Genomic DNA, 23,453 nt, shown 5'->3' with positions numbered 1-23,453 from the left:
CTATCCATCAGGTTTATTCATTCATTCATTCATTCATTCATTCATCCATCCATTCATTCATTCACTCATTGAAATAACCATTAATTCATTCATTCATTCATCCATTCAACTATCCATGCATTCATTCCTCATTCTATCAATAAACTATTTGTTCGTTTCAACATCAAAAACATTTTATATTTAAATTCATTGAGTCATTCATCCATCAATTAACTAATTGGTTAACTCATTCATTCATTCATCTATCCACTAATTCATTCATCTATCCACTAATTCATTCATCTATCCACTAATTCATTCATTTATTCACTAATTCATTCATTCATTCACTAATTCATTCATTCATCCAATCACTCAACTAGCCTTCCAATAGAGTCCTCATTGTAGATATTATAGGAGTGATTGGAGAAGAGCTCCATGCACTTCTCACACTTATCGTACAGGTTGATCATGAAGACGACAAAGTAGTCGATTTCCATTAACTCATGCCATTTTCCACCGTAATGGTTCTTTCATCGGGAAAGGCGTGGGTTAAAAAAGATTATAAATTAATGATTGTTTTGAAATTAAAATGAAATGTGAAGTTAAAGATAGGTTTATACAATAGGGAATGTTTTGATGATTGGAAAAAATTCAAAATTCCTGAAATATTTGAAATCAGTGAGATAAAACTTTGAAAAAAATTTAAAGTTAGAATCAGTTTATCTTATTGTTATGCTTCAGTTAATAACTAGATTAATGGTCATATTAATATTGAAGAATGAATTATAGTAAATAAACAAACAAATTAATAGATGAATGACTGAATGATTGACTGAATGATTGACTGAATGAATGCATGCATGAATGAATGAATAAATGTATCCATGAATGAATGAATGAATAAATGAATGAGTGATTGAACGAATGAATGAACCAATGAATGAACTAATGAATAAATGAAAAAACCTGTATAAGTTTCATTTGTAAGTATATATCTGGCAGAATGTCAAGAATGTATGGTGGGGAGTGTTTCAAATTCATCCTTTGGTGTTGGCACAATTTCACTAATTTATCCAACATCTCCCAGGCCCTAAATTAGAGAATCAACTAAACAATCACCAAAATATAGACTTATCATTAATAATATTCAAGATACTGGCTTAATCTGTAAGATTTTTAACAAAAAATAGGCATTATTACACATTACAACTTAAAGGTTAAAGCCAAGGTCAGTTATGCCCTTCCAAAGTTCAGTGAATTCAACAACACGCCACAAACATTGTATATGAATACATGCTAAATGAAGCATGTGATAGGCAGGGATCTTTTTGTTGAAACAGTACTTATTTAAATTGTCTTAAACAAAATATCAATAATTAATCAGAAATGAATTAAAAATAATTTAAAATCACCAAAGAAGGCTGATGTATTATTATTTAATTAAAGTTCTAAATCTTTACTTTATTTTATTATTAATGAAAAAATTTAACTCAGAACAAAGGATCAGACACAAGTGGAATGGCCTATTTCACTGATTGACATTAAATATTAAATTTTATTATTATCATCACTGATGACTAACCAGTAATCTCTACAAAACATTAATAAATGATTAAAAATTATCAAAAAATATTGAAAAAATGGAAAAAAAATGGTAAAAAAATCAAATGACAAAATTGGCAAAAATTAGATTGAACCTGTCGATACTACGTTTCTCCGGCAGATGGTACTTGCTGATCAAACTTTGTTTAGTGAATGGATCCGAAATTAAGCCCCGCAACTGACTTGCAGTGAAGTTCAATTTATTATTCATCTTAAATCTGCTATCTCCGGCGGCCGCCATTTTGTTTTTTGTTTCGAGTTATATTATTTTTATTAATTTTTGATCGATTTTTCGTTACTTTTTGCTTTTCCGCGGAAAAAACTGCTAAATTATAAAAACTTTTAAAACTTCCTTTAAGGGTTCTTAAAATATTTATCCAACAAGAAGCAACAAGTGTGCGATGGTCATGATTACGTTTAAAAGTGCATTCAATTATAACGAACATTTGAAGTGTAATTTTGAGTAATTTTAAACGTTTTAAAGTAATTTTACATGTAAAAAATTACTTTAAAAAATTAAAACTGTTAAAATATACTAAATTTATTAACATTATCTTAATTTTTACAATTGGTCTAACATTCAAAATTTGGTTTTTAAATTGTTATTAAAACACTGTGTCCCTAGTAGTCTAATGGTTAGGATTCGGCGCTCTCACCGCCGCGGTCGGGGTTCGATTCCCCGCTAGGGAGTTGATCTTTTTAATTTTAACAAATTGTTCTTTATTTAATTTTAATTAGTTTTTCTTTTTACCAATTAATTATTTTTTAATTAACTCGCTCTGTCTGTCTCTCAGTCAGTTGAGAACAAATATGAAACAATTTTTTTTTTCAGTTTGATTGATAAATTTATTTCTCCTAAAATTGAAAATATTTTAAAATATGAAAAAAAGAAAGATGGACTGAAAATAAATGAAAAAAATAAATTGGAAAAAATGTGCATGAATTTAATTAATTAATTAATTGGTTAATTGATCAATTAATTAAACCATTATTCATTTATTAATTTAATTTTTACGCCCAAACATTTCAAAAAAGTATCAATGAATAAAAATTTCGCTTTTGAAAAAAAAATTTCGAAACGAAACGAAAAAATTCTATTTAAAAAAGAATCTCATTAACCAAAACTAGATTATTATTATTATTATTATCATCATCATTATTATTATTACTATTATTATTATTAATATTTGTAGTAGTAGCAGTATTAATAGTATAGCAGCAGTGGCGGTCAGAAATTTACAAAAAATATTTTTCTATTTTTTTAACTTATTTAGTTGCTAAATACAATACATTAGTAGCAATAATACACACGCGCGCACACATACACACGCGCGCACACAAACACACGCACACATATACATACACACACACATACATACAGAACTATTTGAATTATTTTCAGTTCAGTTGAATCGCTTCAGGCCTAATTTTATATATCTTCTGTTTTTGAAAATTCATTCATTCACTCATTTGTTCGTTCGTTCGTTCATTCATTCATTCATTCATTCATTCATTCAGTCAGTCAGTCAGTCAGTCAGTCAGTCAATCACTCATCGTTCTGTCATTCGTTCAATTATTAACTCGACCTAATTATAAATTTTTATACAAGTTTTTGTTTGTGTGTTGATCTATCCATCCACTAAACGGATTTCATTCATTTACCAGTTGATTCCTCGATCTACCTATCAGTTCAATCATTTTCTTCACAGTTGTTTGTCAGTCGGTCGGTCAGGCAAATAATCTATGTTACTTAAACCTTGAACTTAATGGCTGAGGTATTTATAAGTTTCATCCCCACATTCATTAAATAATTAAACAAAAGTGTCTTACTTACCAATTAATTCAACTATACGGCCTAAAGCTCTCTATCTATTCACTCATTTATTCATCCCTTCGTTCATCCATCCATCGATCTATCTATCCATTCATCTATCTAGCTGTCAACCAACCAACCAACCATCCATCAATAAGCCAACCAGCCAGCCAACCAGCCAATCAAAAACTCAAATTTCGAAAGCTTCCTTCAATTCTTTCTCCTTAAGGCTTGAAGCATACTTCAATTGGTTCGAGACCATGTAGTGATTGCCTATGTAGGGTTTGCTACTGATGTTATTCTCTAAATTTAATTCAGGATCTTTTAGCCAGGATGACGAACGCACTCTATTCAAACTGTACCTAACCTGTGTACGTGTGTGTGTGTGTGTGTGTGTGTGTGCGTATTTGTGTATGTGTGCGTGTGTGTGCGTGCGTGTGGTTTGTTAATTATTAATTTCATTGCTGTAGACTAGTAGATTACAAAGCTAATCAAATTATCAATAAATGACTAATAAATTTTGTTTTGACGCTCGCTATTGGTCAGATGTAAACCAATCAAAATAATTATAAATTTCATAAACTCCACCCACTTTTATGACGTAATGAAGAAGCCCTTTCAAGAGTTCAACTGCCTCGGCCGATATTATAACAGAAGGGGCGACAACCTTCAGGTCAACACCCCTCTTCATCAAGATCAGTGGCTCGATTTCGACGTGATCCAACTGCGGCAGGGTAATGGCGGTGGTGGTGGTGGCAGTCTGTTGGTTGCTCTTTGACCCCAGATCCTTGACCTCTGAATTTTGAGCCGAACCGGGAATTTCGAAAGTATTGGACGATAAACTGACGGAATCGTTCACGGCATCGTCGGTAATCATATCAGCCGAGACGGTCTGAGGTACATTTCCAGTTGGGAAATTTGAAGGGCTGTTGTTTTGATTGGTGGCGTCATTTGAGGATGCTGAATGGACATTCCCTCCAGCGCTGTTTCGATTAACGGCTGCCGATGTAGTGATGGCGGCTGTGGCCGAGTTAGCAACCGCAACCACGCTAGAGCCCAACTGATTGCTCATAGCGATAGCCGCGTTAGCAGAAATCGAAGTATGAATAGGTGGAACAGAGGCGTAGGAACTATGAGGTGTCGTTACTGTCGAGGCTACAGTGGCTGTAGGAACCGTCAAGCAGATGGAAGCAGTGAACGGCAGCTTACTGGTTAGTAGCACGTGAAGACATACCCCCAGAGCCCAAACGTCAGCTGTTCTCGGGTTGAATGGCTTGTTCTCGATGATTTCAGGTGAGAGGTAGGCGGAATTTGCGTAGGAAGTCGTCTGCAGTTCGTCGCCGTTGCAGAACCGTGTTGCGCAACTTAGATCGCAGAGTTTCACGCAGTCGTGGTGGTCTACTAAGAAATTTTCGCATCTGAAATTTCAGTTTAGCGGCGTGCTGATGAATTCTTCTACCACACAGATTTATAACAAAAAACATTTTCAATGTCAAGATGTTGTCTACTAGATGAAAATAAAACAAATAAGAGAAAACATTTTTTAAAGATTCAGTCATTTAGATTACTATTTAACTTACGTTCAAATACAAGCTAAGAATTTTCACTAACAGCCTAGCACAGAGAAAGTTAAAACAATATCCATTGGAAAAGACAAGACACGGTACTCGGCACACAACAAATAGCACCTCCACACAGACAAACCTGATGTCTCTATGGACTATATTTTGTGAATGTAAGTAGGCCACTCCCTCCAGCATATCTCTGAAGTATCGGCGACAAATCGGTTCGGCCAATACGCTGCCAGGACTGGCTCTCAGCATCTGCTGCAGATTTCCGTAGTCGCAAAGTTCCATTAGAGAAACGTAGTGCTGGTCGATCTGCTCTACGTACAGCAGTTGGATGACGTTTTTGTGACGTAATATCCGGTGCAAAGCTATCTGGGGTTAGTTTTTGTGTGGATGAGTGAGTGAGTGAATAAGTGGATGAATGAATAAATGGATAAACTTATGAATGAATGAATGAATGAATGAATGAATGAACGTACGAACGAACGAACGAATGAATGAACGAGAGAATGTATAATCGATGATGATAATATTGCGATTATGTTTCCATTTGAAGCCTACTAAACTAAATTGTCAAAATTTTACAGAAAAAACCGTTATTAATAATTTAATTAACGGATGCAACAACAAACATAATTATCATCATAATTATTATAATTATTATTTTTAATAATTACAAATAATTTTCCATGAAGGTATCGTTACAGATGGTCCAGGAGATAATTTTTATAATTGGACATATTTAAATGCAGACAGGATGAACAATGCTACAGACGTGGGATCGAGATAAAAACTAATAGTTAGAAATTGTTAAGCATGCAATGAGGAATGATGAATCGCTTGTGAATTAATTAGAAGGTTGTAAAGTGATTAAAAGGTTGTAAATACATTTATGGGACGTGACACTCTTATGTGGCACATTTTCAAGCAGGTCGGTAGCTATGTAAAGAGGAGAGGTTCCAGAAAGGAACAACGAAAGAGAAGAGAACAAGGAAAGAAGACGGAATACAGTTGACATAGAAGTGAGATTTGACGCGAAGTTGTAAATCTGGTTTATGTAGCTATTTGGATTAATTTGATAATTTACAAGTTCAAGGGGTCAGTTATAACACAAATAATAATAATAAGCACATATACAGATGTCATTTGTGTGTGTGTGTGGTGTGTGTGTGTGTAGGTGTGTGTGTGGGCGAGAGAGAATAATAAGCACATATACAGATGTCATTTGTGTGTGTGTGTGGTGTGTGTGTGTGTAGGTGTGTGTGTGGGCGAGAGAGTAAAAACTATTACTATCACCTCCTCGGGCAGTGACTCTGTTTTTTGATGGTAACTTTGTGACGTTGCAAAAATTTTGGTCATCAGCTGATTGGATGCCCGGATAGCGTTGAGGGTAGCTGATTTCTGATTGGCTGTTGCCGATGACGTAGATTTAGGGGTGTGACACCTCAGTTTAGTTTCGTGGATCTTCACTGCCACCTTGTGTCGGAAAGTGAACAGCTGGCCGACAAACACGTGACTGAATTTGCCGCTAGATAGCAGGCTGGTCAGTTTCACTCCTTGCATGTCCAGTTTGTCCATAACCTTCCCAAATTTTATCATTATTTTATTATTCACGTTGTACATTGAATAAGTTTACGTGCATTGTTAAGAATGAATTATTAAGATGAATTATAAAGAATGAATTATAAAGGATGAATTAATAACCAGAAAGAATTATTGTGCAGACCTGGTTGATGCCACTGATATTTTTATTCATGGCCCTGAAGAGTTTGCACGATCTGCGGTTCGGGTTTTCGATCCATTTGTCGCCGAGCTCGCATTCAAAAGCAAACCGACGGACGGCAACTTTCTGATTTTTCCAGAAAGCATTTCCAGCTGCTAAAAAATTACTCTGATTGGAAAAGGGGTACGTTGGGCCGCCATGTTTTCCATTCTTTCCATTGAAAATCGAATTGAAAAACTCTGCACTGTTGACTGTAAACTTATAACTGTTCGTAGACTGAGCAAACTGATTATGTCCGGCAAGGTTGGTCAAACTGGAATTGCTCATTCGAAGCTGGAAGGGATGTGCCTGCGATTGCGACTGACCGATCGCGCTGGAATCCGAAACGTAGACCTCGTAACGATGGATACCCGGGCAGCGAGTTCTTTGATCTCCGAGTCCCTCGTTGAAATATCTGTGGTGCGTCTGATGGCTGGCTGCTCCGGAACTGGAAAGTGAGCAAGCTCCGCAACAGCAAGAACTGAATTCGTCATCGGCGCTCATCATCAGAGCGTTCAGTAGCGTGTAGTCGTCTTGCGAGGAAGATGAGGATGATGATGGCGATCCTACGGCTAATTGCTGGCTGGTCAGTTCGTCATGCTTGCTGAATTTCGCCTGTGTGGACTGATGGATGGAGGTGGTTGAGCTGTTACCATCGCCTCCGCTGCTATCTGCATCCAACGTCGACACGACCACTGTCGTCACTGACTCGCAAGAATCGATCTTCCGCTTTCGAGTCGTCGACGCACTCGTGTTGTGGCCACTCAGCAGAGAATCTGTAGCGTTTGGCGAGGCGTTCTAAATTATTAAAAAAAAAACTTTCGTTGTTAAAATATTCAGAATCAAAATATGCGCCATTGACGAGTGAGATTTAACATTTGCAATTGAAATTACGGCATAATAACTTTGAAATTATTATTATATGAATTGAGGTAAGAGATTTGGAGCAGTAAATATTTTAAACTCTCACCAAAGTTTTAGCCCTCGACTGCCTTGTTTCGAGTCTCGAATCTGAATGTTTCCTTGCACTGGACGGGTTCATTCTACAATATTTCACTCCTCTCTCCGATGCAAGTCCCAATATTTTTCACAATTTTTCCTCTCTCTCTCTTCTCTCTCTCTCTTCTCTCTCTCTCTCTCTCTCTCTCTCCCTCCCTTATTATTCCACACGTCTCGACCTGACTCAAGTATGGAAGAATTTCATTTTATTCTGCTCTCCAGCTAATTTGCGAAAGATGATTTGACGGTAGAGAATGAAAACTAGAAATTCTTAGCGACGGTAACTATTTATAGAGTCGCTTTAGCGAATCGAAGTCGGTTAGTCAAATGAATATAAGATCGGAATGGGTCAATTTTAGCCTTTTTAAATGAATTTATGAGCTGATTGTCATAGGCTAGGCTTAGACAAACTTAATGGCAGAAGTTTCAAGTCAGTTTGTTCCTGTAACCTTCCATAATAACATTTAATTATCGACTTATTAGAAGCTATCGTTCGAAACTTGTATTGATTTTGGATTTCCTATTTTTTTTATTCTACAAAATATGACGTTTTGGTTCTACTGTACGTATATGTACAGTATAATACATACTCTGGTTAATCTTTAACTGTTCAATGACTATATGTGAAAAATTGTTAATTATATTAGAAATAGTTTTCTTCAATTAAAATTTAACTTTATTTAGTTAATTTAATGATGCTTTTGTAGTGAATTTGGAATTAAAATAAAACATTGCATTTTTTGTCTGGATTTCAGACAATATTAACATATTTTTGCTGTTTCAAGTGGCAAAATAAAAACATTAAATGTAATTAAAAATTGAATTTATGATAACTACAATTATTTAAAACATTTAAGTGTATTTTGGAGGTGGTAATTAACAAACTTTTAAATAAAAAAGTTTGTTTTTGTACAAATTATTACAAATATCTTATTTAATACTATTTAATTTTATAAATTTTGTGTAATAAAAATGACATTATGTTTGAATATTTTAGGTTGAAATTGAGCAAAGATCCTCAACACATATTTTTTTTACCGTAAAAGTCCAAATTAAAGTTTCGTTTGTTTAAAATCCTTATTATCGCTTCTCCACTATTCCGATATAAATGTTTTTCCTAAAAAATCCTAATTTAGGCGTACTATTAGGCAGAAAAGTCATTTATAAAACTTTAAAAAATGTTTGGAGAAATTTAAGTAATAATAATAATTTAAATTATTGCCTCAATCTCGTGAAGTGAGCATTTGCAAATTTTTTTCAAACTATTCAATTATTAATTAACAATTATTTAAATTTAATAATTTAATTTAATTTAATGTTAAAATGTAAAAATAATTTTATGTTATTTAATTAATTTTAACGCTTTGTAGTAGTTGAAATGGGATGAACTAATTATATTGTTATTATAATTATATTATATATTTACTAACTAAATCTAACTACTAAATGATTACAATTAATTAAATAATAAATTAATTTAATTTAATTAATTAAATAAATTATATTTATTTGGTTTTTTTAAAAATGAAAGGAAATGTGATTATGAAAGTTACTTGTCCACGCTTCTCTTGAGAGATAGGCAGAGAGACGGGGCTTTCGTTTTAAGAGCACTTCAGGTTGAATTGTCCCAGGTCAGTGATCATGATGATGATGATGTGATGATGATAATGATGGGACAATTATGGTGATGATGATGATGTTGTAGTTATATGGTAATAATAGTTATGATTTAATGATGATGACGACGACGATGATGATACTTATGGCAATGATAATATAAAGACCTAAAAGAAAGGCTTTTATTTTTAGATTCGAGACCTCGTCTCAGATCGTCAGATTGGTCGAATGAGATTGCAGTTCTGGAAGGACGCTATAAATAACATCTACGAGGTCATCATAATAATGATAATAATAGTAATAATCATATTAATTATGATTATAATCGTAATTATGTTAGTAATAATAATAATCATTCATTCTTTCATGGTGAAGACAGGATCGTGTGATTCCTTCATCTCCTGTTGTAACTGAACTGAACAAGGTGATGATGACGATGATGATGGGGATGATGATGAGGAATAGGATGATAATTAATTAATACGAAAAATAATAAATTATAATTATTATTTTTCCTAGCTGATAAAGAGACATGATTTGTCCAGGGCATTGTTTGACAGAATTCTCAGAGCAAGGGTATGATGTACATACATACATGCATACATACATACATACATACATACATACATACATGCATGCATGCATGCATACATACATACATACATACATACATACATACATACATGAATACAAACAAACAAACAAACATACAGGAAAGCCAAATTCGTTCTGATATACCATTTTCTAACATAGCTGAGCTGGAGAGAGTGAGTGAGAACATTCATTCATCCACTTATTCTCTGATACTCCAGTTATGTGGTTGGTTGGTTGAATGACGGCTGATTGATTGAGTGAATGATTGATTGAGTGAACGAACGAACGAACGAACGAACGAATGATTTAATGAATAAATGATTTATCTGTCGGTTGATAATTGGATTTCTTTCCTTTTACTTATATCAGAGTCATCTTCATCATCATCGCTATCGCCATCATTGTAGGCATCGCTACCAGCCCCAACACTGCAAATGACGATGATGATAATAATCACAAAGATGACGATGATGATAATAATCACGATGACGTCATCCTGAATCGAGCAGTCGGCCATCTTGGAAAAGCCCAAGGAATAATAACACTTCTGAGAGCCATACCCCATAACGCAGCTAAAAATATCGTTTACATCCCCGTCAGTCTAATGATGAAGGTGATGATAATGATAGAGATGACAGTGGTGATGATGATGGCGGTGGTGGTTGTGATGATGGCGGTGGTGATGATGATGATGGGGATGGTAATAATGACTAATTGAAAAGTATATAAATATTAACCAATTTAATTTCTTTCTTTTTTATTCTCTCTCTCTTTTTCTCTTTCTCTATTCTCTCTAGCACGGCGTGACTCCACAAGAAGTTGTTTTAAGAAACAGAAATACTACTACCCCTACTAACATTAATAATAATGATAACAGTAATAATAAAACTATTAGTAGTAGTAGTAGTAGAAGTAATAGTAGTAGTAGTAATGGTAGAAGCAGTGTTAAAAATACTAAACTGGAAGAAGTTGCATTTGAGCTAGCAACCAAAGCCAATGAACACATGGAAAAGGTAATGATAATAAAGTTTTTTCCTTATTATTATTATTGTTATTATTTTTTATTGTTTTTATGTTCATTATGTATTTTAACATAAAAATTGTAGATTGTTGTATATATTGAGAATGTTTGTTGAAGGTTAGGAAGCATTGGAATAGGTTGCCAAAAGAGGCGAAGATCATCTTTCTTTCGTCCGTACGTTTCATTCCCTCATTCATTCGTTCATTCATTCATTCATTAAATTTATCATTCATTCATTCACTCACTCAATCCAGACACCGATTAACCTCTATCTGAAGTCCCTAGAGAGATGTGACTTCAACCCGCTAAATCCCAAACTGCAGCTCAGAAATTCCTGGCTACCCATCGTCCTTCTCATCAACAGGATCCGGCTCAAGATTTAGGAATTGGGATCAGTAAGGATTAGAATTAGGAAGAATATGATGGCGATGATGAGGACTGTGTGGATGATGATGGGTGGAATTCCCGGCTATTTATAGTCCCACTTACTAACCTTAAGCCCTGCAAGATCCAATTTGAAATTTAGGAGATGAAGAGAATGATGACGATGCTGATTGTGATGATGATAACCATTATGAAAATGATGATGATGGTTAATTGAGTTATTGGTTAATTGATTGATTGGTTGATTGATTGAGAATATTGTTAATGATGAATTTGTATTTATTTCATTTTTTAGAAAAATAAAATCGTGTAACTTTTATTGATCAAAAATTTAAAAAATTAATTCCAACAAACCAAAATAATTAAAATAAATTTGTTAAATAAATAAATAAAATGAATGTATGTATGAAAGAAAGAAAGAATAAATAAGTAAAGGAATAAGCGAATGAATAATGTTTCCCAACAAAAGAATTTTCATGATCAGTTACATTAGAAGTCAACCGTTATTATGTGTACAATTTTATTAGGTAATTGGCTATTTATTCATTCATTCACTCGTTCGTTCCTTCCTTCATTCATTCTTTAGCTAGTTCTTTCCTTCATTCATTTGTTCACTCACTCATTCATTTATTCATTTGTTTATCGATTGTATGTAAAGTTACGTTAAACTTTTTTTATGCAATCCCAAGAAGGCAACATCATAAGAAGAACAAAACAAATATGAATGAGCGAATGAATGAATATATAAAAGAAAGAAAGATTAAATGAATAACAGAATGAGTAAATACAAATTAAAACAATTTAACTTTAAAATGAAACAGAACAAAAACCAAACAACTTATAGAATGAGAACTTATAAATAGTAGCGACCACCCGAACAGCGTGATTGATAGTTGATCCAACATTCGGCCGAAGCTAAGAGCTGAATACCAAAAAACCGACAAATCTTATAAAAAAAAATCAGGGGTAGGCAAACTTCAGACATTGACCAAAAAAGTGAGTCACAAATCTTAAAAAAATTTCCCCCGGGTCGAAAAAATTCGCTATTCAAGTACATATGCGGCCCTTCAAAGGTAAAACAGTTCTCAATGCGGCCCTTACAGCAAAAAGTTTGCCCATCCCTGTTTTAGAAGGAAAATCAAGCTATTGAAAGTAACAGTACAAAAGGTTCCTGTCTTTCCAACACACATAATGTCTCTATATTTAGGTGTGTATGTATGTGTACGTACGTGTATATGTATGTGAATGTATATATATATATATATATATATATATATACACACGTTTGTATAACCTAAATATGAATTCATAAACATGTAGTGTATATATATGAGTACATTGTCTAAGATATATATATATACATATATATATATATATATACACGCTTATATAACCTAAATATGAATTCATAAATATGTAGTGTATATATATGAGTGCATTGTCTATCTTCATCGAGATAGTATTCAATTGAAAATCTGATAGAGTTGATTGAAAATCTGATGTTCCAACAGCTGTGATGGGCAAAAATAATTTTCTCACTGATGCTTATCATCAATTATTGTTCGAGAATCCAACAAATTGGTGGCTCAAGAGGAAATTAGAATAATCGGCTTTTCAAAAAGGCCGAAGCTGAACGTCAAATTTTGGCTAAACATTCGATGCAATTACACCCAAAAAAGTATAAATTAAATTAGGGATTTTATAAATACAAACGAACCAAATCACACACATACATATATATGTGTGTTGGGAAAAGACCATATTTTATATAATGTATATATATATATATAAATAATAATTGTTATAAATTAAAAAAATGATCTAACACCGAATTAGCAAATTTAAAAAGAAACGTGTGTATATGTAACTCAAGGCAAAATAGCATAACAAAAGTGTGTACGTCTGCATGTATGTGTACGTCTGTATGTATGTGTGTGAAATGTATATATATATATATATATATATATATATATATATATATATATATATATATATATATATATATGTATATAAGTTTGTCTAACTTAAATATATATTCATAAACTTCAACTTATAGTCAGTCTTTGTCAAAGCAGTATTGATAAATATAGATCTTGCTACGGTAATTGTTAACTTATTTCGAGATTTCTTCACCAATTTTCAACAAATCTTGGCCCGATTTCGACAAATCTTGACATGCCTCCGGCAAATCTTGATCTTTATTTGACAAAACTTGACCTTCTTCCGGAAAATCTTGACCTTTATTTGACAAAACTTGACCTTCTTCCGGCAAATCTTGACCAATTTCCGGCAAATCTCGACTGGTTTCTGGCAAATTCTGATCAATTTCTGTAACAATCTTACCAGTTAAATGATTACCCTGTTCATTTTTTGCCGCCATCGACAGGACATCATCATTTTTTAGCGCTTCATTAGCATCATTATGAACCCCACTTTCTTGCTTGTGCAGCTGCTCTAGCTGCTGCTGCTGGGTAACTTCAGTTTCGTTTGATGAATTTTCTTGCTGGGTAACATCACTTAAGTTCGCTGGATCAATAGTATTTTTATTAGTACTATTATCATCATCATTATTTTCATAAGTAGTAGTAGTAGCAGTAGTAGTAGTAGTAGCAGAAGTAGCAGTAGTAGTAGCAGCTGTAGTAGTATTATTGCTGACAACATTAGGTGCGTTTCTGTAATCATTATAATAAGCATCGTCGAAATAGTCATCATACTCATCACCATCATCATCATACTTTCCACCATCATCATCACCACCACAACGCTCGTCATCATCATCAACACCTCCTTCTTCATCGTCATCATCACCATCATCCCAATTTTCTATATCATCATTATCGTCGTCGTCAATGTTATTCATATCACCGTTTTTTCTATTATCTTTAGTAGCAGAAATAGTAACGTTACTATCGGTAATAATAGTAGTAGTAGAAGTAGCAGCAGCAGCAGTAGTAGTAGCAGCAGCAGCAGCAGTAGTAGTAGAAGCAGCAGTAGTAGCAGCAGCAGCAGCAGTAGTAGCATTAATATTATTATTATCATTACTATTATCAAGAGCGTAGAAATCGCAGTCCCAATTCTCCTCTTCATTATTATTATTATTATTATTATCATTATTATTATCATTATTATTATTATTATTATTATTATTGTTGTTGTTGTTGTTGTTGTAATCCTCTTTTATTCTCGACTTGCTAGCACTTTTACCATTGAACCTACCACTACCAAATTTGACGTTATTATTATTCTTATTATTATTATTCTTATTGTTATTATTATTATTATTATTGATATTATTTCTATTAGTTCTGTAGTTTCTAGATGCACCTCTGCCAAACATTTTGTTGCTGTTGTTATTCGTATTATTATTACTAACTTTAGTAGTAGTAGTAGTAGTAGTAGTAGTAGTAGCGGTAGTAGCAGTAGCAGTAGTAGCAGTAGTAGTAGTAGTAGCAGAAGTAGTCATATTACTACTGCTATTACCATCATCATTATTATTTTTATTATTATTATTATTAACTTTAGTAGTAGTAGTAGTTGTTGTTGTTGTTTTGTCTTTACCATTAGCGTTGTAATTAGTATTTTTATTGTTGTTACTGAAGACTCTATCCCTTCTAAACTTAGCATTATTATTCTTCTTCTTATCATCATCATCATTATTAGTATTATTGTTATTATTATTATTATAATTATTATTATTATTGTTATCGGGATTGTTGCTGGAGTTATGATAATGATCTGCTTGATGATGATGATGGTGGGGCAGTTGTTGTTGCTTGTAATGTTGTTGTTGTTGTTGTCGTTGAGACCTTTTATGCCTGATAGATGAGGAAGAATCAACATTTGTAGCGATCAACTTCGCCATCATCGTCACCATCATTATCATCACCATCATCATTATCATTACCCTCATCATTACTATCATCATCATCACTTGCATCGTCATCATCATCATCATCATCAAGATAAACAACAACAACATCAACAACAACGTTCCCCATTTTAAAATTTACCTATCCAAGTCATTAGTTGATGAAAAAGACGACGACGAAGATGATGGCAATGCTGATAATGATTGCATTGCCGTAGGTGCTGATGATGATGATGAAAATAGCGGAGGTGCTGATGATGATGATGGTGGTGGTGGGGGTAATGATGACGGTAATGTTGTTGTTGTTGGCTGGTTGAGATTAATTTTAATGATCAGCTTGTCAGTATCATCATCAATGAAGACGCTTCTGGATGATGATGCTGATGATGACGCAGATAATGACGAGTGAGGTGATGATGACGATACCGTCAGAACTTTCAGGTAATGATGATGATGTTGTTGATGTTGTTGTTGTTGATGTTGTTGTTGATATTGTTGTTGTAGATGTTGTTGTTGTTGATGTTGTTGCTGTTGTTGCTGTTGATGTTGTTGCTGTTGTTGATGTTGTTGCTGATGTTTTTTCGTCGTCATTGTAGTAGTAGCACTACTACTGTTTTTATCTGCAAATACTATTGAGTAATAATAATAATAATAATAATAACAATAATCATAATAACAATAATAATGATAATAATTAAAATGATAATAATATTAATTAAAATGATGATAGCAGTGCTTTTCTCCATCAGAATTTGGAAAAGATTTATCGCTGAAAAATATGTGTCAGCGGCAAATCTTCCAGCTAAAACCAAAGCCAACTACACCATGTGCGATCTTGAGCTTCAATTGGTAATGAAATCACAAAAGATAGGTCGAACAAAACAACAACAAAACAACAACTACTACTACTACTACTACTACAACTACAATAATCATAATAATACAAAACAACCTTCGTTCAGCAAGTTAGGTACCATTTTTTGGAATCTATGTTGCTGTTGTGGTTGATGTTGTTGTTGATGTTGTTGTGGTTGATGTTGTTGATGTTGTTGTTGATAATGATGCTGTTGTTGATGATGATGATTGCCACCTCTGATAGCCTTTATGAAAAATGTTAAAACTTAAAATCGAATTATCACCATCATCATCATCGCGATCATCATCATCGTCGTCATCATCATCATCGCCATCATCATCATCATCATCATCTTCCACTTACTCTATATGTTCCTCTCCCCCTGTATCCACCTCTCTTTTGCTGATGTTGATGATGATGACGATCACCATCACAATTATCATCATAACCGTCATTGTTATGATGATAATTGTTGCGTTGTTGGTGCTGATGATGATGGCGTTGTTGTTGTTGTGGTCTCGCCTGAGAATTCTGACAACGATAAGAAATGAAATAATTAACTAATAATAACAATGATAATAATAACAATAATAATAGTAATAATAATAGTAATAAACATACACTAACAGTTACATAACAAACAGAATGTTTAAAATGTTTGTACAGGTAAAAATTGAAAAATGCAAAGAATTTTGGAATGAATGAACGAATGGAATGAATGAACGAACAAATGAAAAAATGAATGAAGAGACGAATGAATGAATGAAGAGACGAATGAATGAATGAATGAAAAAATGAATGAATGAATGCATGAATGAATGAATGAATGAATGAACTAACCAACGAATGAATGAATACAAAAGTAATTAAAAAAAATTATCATCATCATCGTCGTCGTCGTCATCACTGTCGCCATCATCATCATCATCACCTTATTATCATCATCATCAACATCATCATCCTTTATCTTCATCCCAGCAGCCATCATCTTGTCCCTTTCGGCCTCCTATCAATGTTGAAATTTATGAAAATTATTATCAATTACGATAATAATAATAAATAAAAACAATAATAATAATTATTATTATTATTACAAATAATATTATTATTATCATTATTAATAATATTATTATAAATAATATTATTATCAGCATCAACAACGTCATAAAGCAATGGCACATTAAAGCAATGAACATGCACATGTGAAAAAAACCATGTGAAGAGTGCTTACATAATGTTACAGACGTGGGATCGAGATAGAAAAAAAACTACCAGTTAGAAGTTGTTAAGCATGCATTGGAGAATGATGAACCGCTTGTGAAATAATTAAAAGGTTGTAAAGTGATTAAAAGGTTGTAAAGTGATTAAAAGGTTGTAAAGTGATTTAAAGGTTGTAAATTCATTTATGGGACGGGACACTCTTATGCGGCACGTTCACAAGCAGATCGGTAGCTATATGAACGACGAAGAAGCAGAGAAGAAAGAACAACACGAAGAAAAGAAGAGGGAGAATTAAGAAGAGGCCAGAAGAAGTTTCGAGCAGATGAAGAGAGCATGTCATCGCGGAGAAGTTTCGCGTGCGAATTGCAAGCAAATTAGCAATAACATCCGTGGAAAAATTCCACAGCGGTTTGCCAGTGAGTTACGATAATCTTCCGAGAAGCGACTACCACAGAGGATTTACGGCCAAGAAACATCTGACGAGAGAAGCTTAATTATTGACGGTTGGCTTCATTCCGTGGTTTACCTGTCGATTAGTTATTCTGCTGCATTCTAACGATTTTAACCATTGAACAAACGAGTGATTGATCACAGCAATACACACAAGTGACTGCCAGCACTGTTTTCTTTACATATTATACACATACAAACATATACACGCTCACACACATATACACTCCCACACACGCATAAATATGAACTGAAAAAACTATCCTCTATTAAAGTGTTGAAAATTAAAAACTGCCTAAATATACCAACAAACAAACGAACGAACAACCAAGCAAACAAACAAACAAACAGACAAACAAACAAATGAAGCAAACAGTAAAAAAAACACCAACAATCAACATCTTCTTCCTCATCATAAATACTCTCACCATCATCATGACAATCTTTATTACTACTATCATCATCATAATTTAAACTTGTTAGATGATTAAAACATATAGAACATAAATCATTAAATTAAACAGACCCAGTCATATATATACATATATATATATATATACATACATATATTGGCAATAGACCATAATTTTTATAGAATATTGTAAATATATATATATATATAACCATAGAAAGAAAATTGAGGTAAATATGACTAAAAACATGCATGTTAGTTGTTAAATTAAACTCTTCAGATAAATTTTATATTAGAATTAACTTTTACTCGTGTGACAAATTTTAAAAATTGATTCTAGCAATGTGCTGAAACGCCGTTAAAAACGCATCTCAACAACAACAACAACAACGATTCTAGCAAGCTAGCTAGCAGCAAGCAGACCAGGGGTGCACCTAACTGCCAAACTAACAACTAACTAACGGCATATTTTTTTTCAATCTCTCTATTTATTCTTTGCATTTCCTCCACTCTTCTATCTATCACTATCTCCCTGGCGTCGTTTACCAGCCTCATCACTAAGAGGTCACTCTCACTAAAATTAGGCAAATTTTTAGGGGCATTTTGTTCACTTTTACCTCTGGTTCTTTTGCCGTGGTTGTTGCTGTTTGTTAAGTTGTAGTAGTGGTGATTGTGGTTTCTCCTAACTTTCCTAATTTGATAGATTCTATTTACAGTAGAGTTCTCTGGCTTATCCCGGTCCATTCTGTTAAAGTTTTTTCTTTTGGGGATTATATGTATTTCATTCACTTTGAAATTTTTACTAATTAAATAATAGTTGAAAAATATTTAAACATAAATTTAAATTAGTACCTAAATTATACAACATGAATAAAATTAAACAGTACAATTTTAGTCTCAAATAAATGAAACAATCAAAACAAAAGTTGAACAAGATACAGAGATGACTGACTGGTCTGCTACATACATATATATATATAATTAAAATTAAGTGTAGGAAATCTTCTAAGTATTGGATCAGCCCCAGATGTAATAATATAAATACTAATCATAATATTTGAACCACACTTTATATAATATATGTTATATATACAGGTATATATATAAATATATTATATATTTATAAATTTTTTCTATAGTAGCACCATAATTTGTGAAAATTCTCTTTTCAAATGTCATTTGGACTTGGTGGACAGGGAATATTGTTCCGGTCGTTTAAAGCCATCATTCGGACCTAAATTTAATGAAAATGTTATAAAATGTACAGAAAATAAATAATTAAATTTAATTATGAATAATTAATTAATTAACAATTCAATAATTACTTTGGTGGATACGACAAAACGTACGGATTTAGCTTACGTTGTGAAAGTTAGCAAAGTTAAGAACCTGTGGTTAATGGTTAAAAGTGAATTCAGATACTAAATTATTTCGAATATTGTATTTTTATTCTAGTTATGTGGATTTTATATAATAAAGGACGAAAAACGGACGTAATAAAGATTGAAATTATAAAATAATAAACTAGAATATACATGCAAGTATGGCTATCCGAGTATATACAAAATTAAGAAATATGATTATGAAGTTTTAAAAGTAACGAATAGTATAGGTATTGAACATGAACGTAGGCATGTAGTAACAAGTTTTTGTTGGAATATAGAAAAATGTAATTTACTGAATCTTGTTTTAAAAAAATAATTAAAATTATCGTCTAATATAAATTTTAAAATTAAACATATGTCGTTTTAAAAATTAATTTACAACGGCCTATCCCTGAAAACCTAACCGACAAAGAAAATATTTGGCCTCTGATTGGTCCAGAGTGGTTAGTAACTTAATCACGTGATTATTGTAAAGATTTCTTGTATATAAAGAAAATTTTCGAATGCATTTTATCGTCCGGAATTCTAGTTCTGTGCTGTTTTGCGGTTGTTGTGCTCGAGAAGTAGATTATTTCACGCTAAATCGTTCTAAAAACATTTTACTCGACTTTTAAAACATTTTCTACACTAATTCCTAACTTAAATTACAGTTTTTTTTAAGCACAATATTTTAAAAGGCATCGGTTAAACTGAAAAATGCCCCCAAAACCGGCAAGTAAAGGCGCGAAAAAGGCGGCCAGCAAGGCGAAGGCCGTGCGCACCGGCGACAAGAAGCACAAGCGCAAACGAAAGGAGAGTTACGCCATCTACATCTACAAGGTCTTGAAACAAGTTCATCCGGATACTGGAATCAGCAGCAAGGCCATGTCGATAATGAATTCTTTTGTGAACGATATCTTCGAGAGAATTGCCGCCGAAGCCTCGAGACTGGCCCACTACAACAGGCGTTCTACAATTACGAGCCGTGAAATACAAACGGCGGTCCGGCTGTTGCTGCCCGGGGAGTTAGCCAAGCACGCCGTCAGTGAGGGGACCAAGGCAGTCACTAAGTACACCAGCTCCAAATAACGTTCTGTCGTTTGATATGTTGTGGTTTCGTTTGATTTTGATTGGCTGGTTGATTGGTTGGGGCCTATAATTAGGTAGGTTTGGATTCATGTAAAGTTGTAAAGCAAATGATTAACATTTAGTTTATTTGGCTGGCTGGGTTAGAAGACAAAGTCTTTGACAAGATTGGTTGGGTGTCATTGATGTAGTGGAGTCTGTTCTGTTGGCTGGATGGCTCGATGATCAAAATTTTGGTTTAATAATTGTAGTGTTTTTTTATTTGGTTCTAGGTCATTAAATGGTTGGTTAATTTCTTCTGAGAACTGAGATCTTTGATTTGATCGGGCAGATTGATCGATAGTAATTTGTAATGTAATTGTAATGTGAATATTTAAATAACTGTTTTCGACAATTACATTATAAATATTAGAATAGCTCTTTTATATAGTTGAATTTTATGAGAAGATACTGTACAATTGCTGTTTATTATACTATGTTGTGTTGTTCATATGTAACAAGTTCAATTTTACATTCTGTGACTGATGAAAATTTTTAAACTTTGCCCACTAACTGTGCTTATTTATTCAAGTAATGGGAGAGGGTTGGTTGCTAACTCGATGTTCGACATCCAATTAGTTATCTTCCATCTATGTACGTAGCGAATATGACTTTCATTATCTATGTTGTATGTATGTGCCGTTATCATTGCTATGTTATGTAACTTGTATTATTTCTTTGTTTTTATTTTCTGCAATTTTTTCCAAGTTAGGTTAAATCAATACCCAATGCCAACAATAGTACCTAATTAATTTCAATGAGTTGTATTAGTGTTAAATATATGTATATATAATATATATATTCATGTTTACTTGATATTTTATTTTGATTGAATGATACTATAGATGTATATATGGATATTATCTATATATGTACGGATGTGATATAGATATATGTTTCTGGGTCGTGTATATATGTGTGTGCTAGATATGTATCTGTCAGATACATGATAAAAGATTGTATCCTAAAAAGGTGTTTAGGACATTTTTTTGTAAGTTTATAGAGTTTCTCATCAATTAAATAATTAATTATTTAATAATTAATTGATCGACTTATTGATTAATGGTTGAGTTAATCATCAGATTGATTGATTATATTTTGGATTAATTATATCTTGTCTTTGCAAGTTTAAAAAAAGAATTTAGTAAAAAATGCGTTCCATTGATGTGAAATGTGTTGTGTGATTTGCATCTAATTAATTAAAATCATTTAAAATAGATTTAATTGAAATAAAACTGCTTTAAACAGTCTAGCTGAGTGGCTGGTAGTTGTTATAGCATAAGAACGACGAACACATTATGGTATTAATATAAAGAGATGTCAACAATACATACACATGCTTGGATCTCAGCTTCTCTGCGCGCTATACAAACTATGTGTGTACATATTTATATATATGTGCGTATGTATATGTATGTGTGTATGTACGTATATATATATGTGTGTATGTACGTATATATATATATGTGTGTATGTACGTATATATATATATGTGTGTGTTTGTATGAGTGTATATATATATATAGTTGAAATTATGAAAGCTGACAGGCATTTCGTTTGACGATGCTTTGTTGACAGATTGATGGTTATAAATAATAATTGTAATAATAATAATTAAATAATGGTAATAATAATTAATACTACTACTAATAATCAATAATAGTGGTTGTAGTAGTAGTAGTAACAGTAATAATAAACTCGTTGATTAGCAGTTTTATAATTAATTGGGATAATTGCTGTCATTTAAGTAAGGAACGTACCGGCTGCTGATTAAATACTTATTAAATTAATAATAATTTGTAATTAATGATAATAATAATGATAGAACAATAAGAGATAAATTTCCGGAAAATGTCATCTGACGACGATAATGATTCGTACACACTAACTGACCAAGAATTAGGCATACGTAAGTTGAGTATCAAACGAGTTCCATCGGCCAATGAGCTTCTCTATGACCTGGTCAACAAGAACTGGCCCCAGACACCCATAAACATAAGGTTGGTCATGATGATGATGGTGGTGGAGATGATGATGACGACGGTGGAGATGATGATGACGATGGTGGTGGAGATGATGATAATGAGGAGGAATTTGCAATTTAGTTGCAATTTGGTAATTTCTTCATCGTAATTATCTTCTTTCTCTCTCTTTCTCTCTCCCTTTCTTCCTCTGTCTCTCTCCGTGGTTTTCTTTCTCTGTGTCTTTCTCCTCACTCTTCTTCATTCGTTCTTCATATACCTTCCATCCATCTCATTCCTTCCTTCTTTCATTCTTTCTTTCATTCCTCCTTCCTCAAACACAGGGTACAGGAGATTGGGAGCGAATTTTTCGAAGAGTTCTCACGCGCTCTCCAGAGTTACAGTAATTTTAAGGAGAGATGTTCCGAGCAAGTGGTTAGAGGATGATGATGGTGGTGATAGTGATGATGATGATGGTGGTAATAGTGATGATGATGATGATGGTGGTGATGATGATGATGATGGTGGTTATAGTGATGATGGTGATGATGATGACGACGAAGACGATTACAGCGAAAGTTGTCGCAATGGAACATAAATATCAGACGTTTTATGGAAGTTTTATTACATTCAAAATAACATCAACAACAACATTCTCAACAACAACAAATTCAACAACATTCTCAACAACAACAAATTCAACAACATTCTCAACAACAACAAATTCAACAACATTCTCAACAACAACAACAACAAACGCAACAACAACGCCAAGCATTCTATTGGTTTTCGGCGTGAAGGCAGCAAATATGAGCAATATATCGTACAAAATTCATATTAAAGGCATGGCATGG

At 33.1% G+C, this 23,453-nt stretch overlaps 4 protein-coding genes across 4 annotated transcripts; 2 read left to right on the top strand and 2 right to left on the bottom strand.

Moving 5' to 3' along the window:
* Window positions 1-350: 350 nt before the first annotated feature.
* Window positions 351-1,825, bottom strand: HELRODRAFT_179709 (hypothetical protein; the record flags this gene model as incomplete). The annotated part of the gene is made up of 3 exons (XM_009028518.1): window positions 351-509; window positions 949-1,072; window positions 1,680-1,825. 3 exons carry the CDS (start codon window positions 1,823-1,825, stop codon window positions 351-353), a joined length of 429 nt encoding a protein of 142 aa, XP_009026766.1.
* A 2,767-nt stretch (window positions 1,826-4,592) lies between these two features.
* HELRODRAFT_143604 (hypothetical protein) lies at window positions 4,593-5,337 on the bottom strand (the record flags this gene model as incomplete). Its single annotated transcript, XM_009028517.1, has 2 exons — window positions 4,593-4,815; window positions 5,102-5,337. Coding segments are annotated over 2 exons (459 nt in total), but the record flags the coding sequence as incomplete, so codon positions are not given.
* A 2,803-nt stretch (window positions 5,338-8,140) lies between these two features.
* Window positions 8,141-11,341, top strand: HELRODRAFT_179707 (hypothetical protein; the record flags this gene model as incomplete). Its single annotated transcript, XM_009028516.1, has 8 exons — window positions 8,141-8,156; window positions 8,863-8,962; window positions 9,258-9,357; window positions 9,536-9,616; window positions 9,863-9,919; window positions 10,057-10,114; window positions 10,345-10,550; window positions 11,213-11,341. 8 exons carry the CDS (start codon window positions 8,141-8,143, stop codon window positions 11,339-11,341), a joined length of 747 nt encoding a protein of 248 aa, XP_009026764.1.
* An 8,665-nt stretch (window positions 11,342-20,006) lies between these two features.
* Window positions 20,007-21,810, top strand: HELRODRAFT_186003 (hypothetical protein). Its single transcript, XM_009028515.1, has one exon. The coding sequence runs from the start codon at window positions 20,231-20,233 to the stop codon at window positions 20,600-20,602; it is 372 nt and encodes a 123-aa protein (XP_009026763.1). The 5' UTR covers window positions 20,007-20,230; the 3' UTR covers window positions 20,603-21,810.
* The last annotated feature ends 1,643 nt before the right edge of the window (window positions 21,811-23,453 follow it).

This window comes from Helobdella robusta (genome assembly GCF_000326865.2).
Source record: "Helobdella robusta unplaced genomic scaffold HELROscaffold_56, whole genome shotgun sequence".
In the NCBI taxonomy this organism is placed as follows: Eukaryota; Metazoa; Annelida; class Clitellata; order Rhynchobdellida; family Glossiphoniidae; genus Helobdella; species Helobdella robusta.
This window is presented reverse-complemented; position numbering and strand designations above follow the sequence as displayed.